This window comes from Agelaius phoeniceus, chromosome 1, assembly GCF_051311805.1.
Source record: "Agelaius phoeniceus isolate bAgePho1 chromosome 1, bAgePho1.hap1, whole genome shotgun sequence".
Lineage (NCBI taxonomy): Eukaryota > Metazoa > Chordata > Aves > Passeriformes > Icteridae > Agelaius > Agelaius phoeniceus.
Genome location: NC_135265.1, coordinates 118003509 through 118010680, shown reverse-complemented (window position 1 = coordinate 118010680; position 7172 = coordinate 118003509). Strand labels below are relative to the sequence as shown.

The 7172-nt window shown below is 36.4% G+C and overlaps 1 protein-coding gene across 3 annotated transcripts in view; it reads right to left on the bottom strand.

Annotated features, from left to right (window-relative positions):
- Nucleotides 1-301: 301 nt before the first annotated feature.
- Nucleotides 302-7172, bottom strand: part of NKAIN3 (sodium/potassium transporting ATPase interacting 3) — a 337971-nt gene continuing 331100 nt past the window's right edge. For 2 of the 3 annotated variants that reach the window (XM_054635952.2, XM_054635944.2), the window contains exon 6: nucleotides 302-1304. Coding sequence is in view for 2 of the 3 variants with exons in the window: in XM_054635944.2 (XP_054491919.1) it covers nucleotides 1291-1304 (14 nt within the window). In the remaining variant the exon portion in view is untranslated. Of the gene's footprint in view, nucleotides 1305-4987; nucleotides 5072-7172 lie in introns of all 3 variants that reach the window. The other variant, XM_054635936.2, reaches the window with a different exon arrangement.

The window sequence follows — 7172 nt, the reverse complement described above, 5'->3', positions numbered from 1 at the left end:
TCTTAGGGTACCTATGGAGGAACTTTTTGGGCATCTGCTTAGCCTCTGGTGCGGAGGTAGAGAAATACACATCAGAAGGACCAGCCTTCCTGGCTGTCCCACCAATGAAATGTTTAAGTGAGAAAAGCACAAAACCACAAACAGACTCAAAACCCTCATGATGTTCAATGTTGAGGCACATATGCTCTGCAGAGAGACAAGACTCTCTGGGGCATAGAAATCTACACAGCACTTTATACTGTAATTAAGATGAAAGAAGCAAAGTGTTCTGTTAAAAAGACTGCCAGCTCTCCAGAGAAAATAGTTTTGTGTATCACTTTATGCTAGTGGTGACAGAATAGAAAACAAAATACCACAGTTACATACATGTTCTTTGTCTAGAAGTATTTACAAATAACTTTACAAATTTTTACAGGCATTTTTCAGTTTTGCTTGTCTACTTTTAAATTAAGAGAAAATTAGTCCCCAGAGGATTCTAAGGCTTCAGTTGGTGCCTTGTACTGTACATTCATGCTTGGCTTCTTCCTGGGAGAAGGGAGGAAAGGAGTTTAAAAATGTGCAAATCACAGACATCTAAACAGCCCTGGGTGTAAGGGTTCCTAGAGATGGGCATCCATTGAGCAGTCATCCTACTTCTCTTCAAATCAGAGACAGCTACTCGAGATGGGGCAAAAGAGATTAGGAAAGGAGGAGTCATATATGAATTGTAATAATTAGGTGAGTACATTAGTGCTTGAACATCGGGTAAGAAGAGTCATACATCAATCCCTGCTGCATTCAGCAGTTCAAAAATGCAAGGAGTGGACATTGTGAATTCTAAAGACAGCATTGAAATGATCTCTTGATCACTGTTAGGGTTTGACTCCTGCTGCGTATTTTGGAGTCAAAATTACTGTTTACTGACACAATCTTGACCAGGCACAGTATGATCTTCTCAGTCAAAAAATATTGAACTTTTGAGAAAGACGCACCCTCCTCCTAGTTTTCACAGGTTGTTTTGTTTTCATGCCTCAACACTAAACATTGTAAAAATACTGAAATTAAAAAAGAAAAAAATTTACAATTTACAAGTGTCCATATAAGTAAATTATTTAAAAATTCAAGATCATCTACAAGGATCTACGAAATAACAACGCTGATAATGACACTGAGCCTGTGGGAAGAACAATCCACATGCCGTGAGGAACAGATGTGGTGGGTTTCTTCCTGAATGATGATTCACAAGGTTGGTCTTTTTTTCTAAAATCTGTTTCTTCAGCTACAGCAGCAGAAGTCTTGAGTCCATGTTCATCACTTACTTCGACCTAAAAAGTAGGATATAAGAATTACTCACAAATGAAAATTTATTTTGTGTATCTTCTAATTTATAAGCTGTAAATTCATACAAGTTGAGAGGTTAGTAACAAATGAAGAAGTGGATAAATCTCACGTGGTCAATAATTTAATCAGCTGTGAGACTCACCTATGTGGTCAAGAATGAATGCTGGGTACAAAGCAGTAGCTTTGTACTATGCATACCACAAAATCAGAAAACATTTGGGAGAAGTCCAATAGCTGATAAAGCATATCTGAAGCTCATACAATATATGACATTGATATACATTATATATGATATGTTATATATATATGATATTATATATACACACTTATTCATTTTAGCATAATATATTTCAACAGCATGAGACATATTTTCACCCAGTTATAAAATTCAGATGTGATCTGATCACAAACATGAGCATTTGAGCTGGACTTACACTATTTATAGTCCTGACACATCTGCTGAATCTATGTATTCTCACATGACTCCCAGTAACCATTTTCACTTGTGTAATCTTGGAAGCTCTATGTGGTCTTTCAGAGCAATTTATAGGTGGATAAAGTCTCAGGAGAAGATACAAACAGGACAGGATCACACAGATGCATCACAGAGTGGTGACCTCTCCACTGGCACTGTTTCTCATACAGTGGATCAACTCCACAAGGACAAATTAGTATTGTTCTTAAAAAGGCTAGGGACACCCCTAACTGGAATTAGGGATTCTGGTGTCTGACCAGATAGAGTTGCTCAAAGCTGTAGCAGTTTTATTATATTTTATTATTATTACTACTATTACAATTATAATTAAAATTTTCATTATTATATTAGTACACATTGTTCTTATTACATCATGATTACGATATTACCTTATTAACATCTATTATAATATAATAATTATTAATAATAATAACAACCTCTAATGCAAGCCAAAATGTAGCTTCATATTTTTTCCTGCTAGCCACCATGCTCCTCTTTTTTTCCACACATCAGTACATGAAGAGTTTCTAAATATTACTGAGCGACCTGGCTGCTGATTCTTTGATTCCAACAGGCACAACAGTCTTCTCCATAGTCCATATGCTTTAGTCCCAAAGGACACAACACCATGATAATTTTTCTACTCCCCCTGTTGTCTCCTGCCTTACACACACCTTAATTCAAACTGCATGGCTGAGGGCAAAGATCCTGCTTCTCCTTGTCCCATAACCTAATGGAGTTACAGGCAGAACAAAGAGCAAACGGGCAAGCCATGATCATTCATGTTTGGATTAAAAATTGCTCCCCACGAGAACAAGTTCAAATTTGACTTCTTCTCAGAGGTGAGTAGGAAAACTAATCTTAGTCTTGCTAATCATTAATGATTATGGTAGCACTAAGCAGACATTATACTGAATGTGAGCACTTGATAAAAGCAGACTGTCTTCTGCATAGCTTGGATGAGACCACACAGCCTTGTATTTTCAGTGGGCTATGTTTTTGAATGAAATAAGGGAAATAAAAGGGATGAGAAAAATGGAAATATAGCCAAGTTTTCATCTATAAAGTAACATTTATAAAGGCTTCTCATGTATTTTTACAAGCATTATTCATGTTAATTTCTAAGAGAATTCTAACTCTCAGAAATGGAGTTTTGCACAACCTAGACACCGGAAGTCACTTTTTAGAGATACTAAGAATTTTCAGACTGTATATGACTGATACATACAGCAATTAACTTATCAAAAGAAGTCAAGAAGGCTAACATGCTGCAGAGAGATAAGCATCTGCAAAGTTCTGGCACAATCCACTGACCAAATTATTTCCAGTAATTTGGCTTTTAACTCAGATTTTGATCAGTGACATAATTTCCCTCCCAGCTTAGATAAAGGTCCTCTATATCTTTCAGTACATACAACCAAAACATCAATAAAAAAGGAGACCCAATATAATTTTTGTCCCAGTTTTATACTCCTTGAAGCAATAAAGAGGCCAGAGAGGTCTTCCCAGCAGTACAAGGATACACATTCATAGGAAATGGAAAGATAACTCTTATTCTCCAGTACTGTAAGATCACCAGCAACCTCCAAATCCCTTGAGCTACTTATTGAAAATCTCCTATCAAGAACAAATTATCAGATGCTGTGACTCTTCTACTGCAAAAAAATGCATATATCTTGCAGGAACGGATTTGTAAGTATTTAATGGATATTTCTTATATTCTCTTCTTTAATTACACTAGGTTTGCTAAGAAAGTACTAAATATTTATGCACTTGATGCTTAAAACAAGTCTGAATGCAGGTTTAGAGATTAAAATATTTTATGGAGAGGTGTAAATGCTGCAGGTGTGGCCTTCTTGCTCCTGAATATCAATTTAACTTTTTAGTCTAGCAGCTTATACAGAAGGTTCAAACCCCCATTTTGCAGTCATCTTTCCCACAGAAAATGCAGCAAAATAAACATTTAAAGAAATATTACTAAAGAAATGTAGACTTTAATGTAGAGCATGTACTTAGTCAAAAGTCAGAAGGTTCATAACTTTGTTTAGTTGTCTTAATGTGTAATTTGCTCCTGTTCTAATATACACCATAATTTTGGGCCTTCATATTCTATAATGTTTAGATAAATTTTTAGTAAAAATTTTTCTCTGTTTATTTCCACAAATTGAAAGCTGCATCATGAATAAAATATATTTTAAAAACCTGCAAAAATTAATAAAGTCACGAAGTTCAGGTGTCAAGTTCCAACCCCATACAATTTTTTACCAATTGTCCATTTTAAATTAAAACTCCTAGCACATGCATACATGCATACAGCAGGAAAAACCTTCAACCCATTCTAATTCTGTTAACTGATAAGTAAAATAGTGTCATTAAATCAGTTTCAGTCAATTAGCTGTGTGTGCATTTCATGGTGCATTTAAGAAGCATGAAAGGCCCAAAGGTAAATTTAAAGACAGAGAGCAACATCACAACAAGTTCCAGCCATAAAGAATTTCCAAATTAAAAACTTCTGGTTTACGAATTATACTTTGAAAAGCCATATACTTGAAGTTATGTGAGCTTCTGCCAAAATACATATACTTGTAATGTCATCCCATATCCTAATTTTTTCCAGATAAAAAGAATAGATATGCATTCAACCTTATTCATTAGGTAGTAAAGCAGGAAGAGTCTATGAAAATGATTTTTATGGTTCAAGCAAATAAGTGATGACAAAGAGATAATTAACTTCCAGTGAAATTCTACAGGTAGATTTTAAGTTGACATGTGTTTTTTCAGCAAAACTTTTTCTTTCAGTAGCTGGACAAATGTAAAAACTACTGCTTTTCTATAAATGGGTTAATCTCATTAAGGTTTCTGCAGTCCCAAAATCTCTAAACCAGCTCTTTTCTTGCTAAAAATTCAGCAAGAAAGCAATTCCATCCTTCAGTGAGAGCCTCTCCTTGCGTTAAGATGAGGCACGGCGTGGCAGACATGGTGATTTCTCCTAATCCTTGCTTTAGCGGATACACCATCAATGACAAAGTGTCCTCACTCCAATGTGTTATGTGGATTAATTTTTAATTAAGTTCTAATTAAAATATAATTAAATTATCAGTAATCTGATGCCCAAATTGTTTTAGGAGAAGGTTAGCTTTCAGTTCAGTTCAGTTAGAAGGATTAATGTGGTCCGTGGGACCAGAACCTTACCTACAGGCTTTACAGGCTTTAACTCAACATGTTCCTGGGGGGGCTGTCGGTAGGAGTATGTGTCAAGTCCACCTATGAAATCAACTGAAAATACAACAGTTCCAGAAATGAACAAATGGAAATGAAAATATGTCAACTGAAAAAGAAATGTGGACAAATTATGTTTTAAAAAAAAAAAAAAAAGTTCATGCACAGATTTGCATACAAGAAATAAAGCAAGTAGATAAAGATGCTGTGGAAACTGCCTACAAAAGGTTCCATGCTCTGTCTTCCTTGGGGTCTATTTAGCCCCATGCCTGGAAAGACAGGCAGCAGTTGGTTGAGCAGACATACACCCTCCTACCAGTGTGTGTGCAAAAGGAGCATTCATGGATGTGCAGAGCATGTAAAGAGAAACCACTATGGGGTAAAATAGCTGATTCTCTTTAGGGAAATATCAGTGTATATATACACACACACACACATATATATATATATAATATACAAAATTAGATAATCCCCCTTAAACTCCTTTGTAAGTGTTTAGAAATTTAGTAGAAACAGTTTAGCTTGTGAACCTAATTTCACCTAAACTCTTCAGCCTCAATGGACTTGTAGAAAAGCACAAATAAAAACCAAAGGCATGAAAGTTGAGTTAAGAACAAATAAGTGATCACTAAATACAAAAAAGCAGCAGCATCTTCTCTGGATGAACTCGTGGGGTCAGGACACCTTTACAGAATCCTTCTACTTTCTATGTCAGAAATAATGTGCTCTTGAGAAGTTTTCAGTCCCTTCTATGGTGATAATGATTTTTTAAAAAGACATTTTAGTCTGAGTCTTGTATTTTGTTATTTTGGTAAGATTTTAAGCAGCTCCAATAGGCCAAAATTTCGTTCTATCCTAGAAATCTTAAAAACAGGTTTGTGAAAAAGACTATTCTATTGATTTCAAAGGGCCTTTAGCAGACATGTGCAGAGCTGACAAATCCACAGTACGGTAGGATTCTTTGGTCGCATGGAAAGCAACTGCCTTCACTTGTTATATATATCTGCACATAGACAAATGTCCTAAGCAGAATTTTGATACTCATTATGCTAATTGCTGAATGAGCAATGAATGACAAAGCAGTCCTTTCCCAGTCAATGTGTGCACTAGGTAAACCAACAGAGTGCTTATCCAGGGTGAGGCGATTGGAAAATGAAACTTAGAGATTGACAGACTAATCAAACACCCACTGAAATCTGTGGAAATGCTCCTGTTGATTTCAGTTTGCTTCTCCTTCTGAGTCCAGAAATGGCTGAAAACTGAACTTGATCATACTGAACTGAACTTCAATCATACAGCATTATGCTTCCCCAAGACTGTTCTCTTAAAACTATCTGAGCAGGACATAATGTGCTGAAGACCTTGCCCAGCCCCAGTGCCTCCCCAGCCTATCTGCACCTCCTCTTTCTACTGTATTTCTTTCAGGTCACAGCTCTCTTTCAGAATGTTGTCGCTATACGCTGTAACAAGCATCAAAATTTACTTCAGCACTAGTGGGCTCAAATCCTTACAGAGGAAATAGCTGCAGATCAGCTGTTGTAAAAGTTGATTTTTAAACCACAGAATCACAGAATGGTTTGGGTTGGAAAAGACCTTAAAGATCATCTAGTTCCAACCCCTCTGCCAGAGACAGGGACACCTTCCACTAGAGCAGGCTACTCATCCAACCTGGCCTTGAACACTTCCAGGGACGGGGCATCCAACTTCTCTGGGCAATCTGCTACAATTTCACAATAAAGAATTTCTTCTTAAGATCTACTCTAAACCTACTCTCAGTTTGAAGCCATTCCTCCTCATCCTGTCAGTACATTCTTTTGTAAAAAGTCCCTCTCCATCTTTCTTTTAGGCTCCTTCTAGGTACTGGAAGGCCACAATTAGGTCACCCTGAAGCCTTCTCTTCTCCAGGCTGAAAAATTCAAATTCTCTCAGCCTTTTCTTATAGGAGAGGTGCTCCATCCCTCTAATCTACTTGGTGTCCATCCTCTGGACATGCTTTAACAGATCGATGTCCTTCATTTGCTGGGAACCTCAGAGCTAAATGTTAGATGTCTAATACATTACACATTTACTAAATAATTTTTTTAGAAGAAATCATGTCTGCAGGGTTTTTTTTTTTTTTTGTTTGATTGGGGTTTTTTGTCTTTTTTTTTTTTTTTTA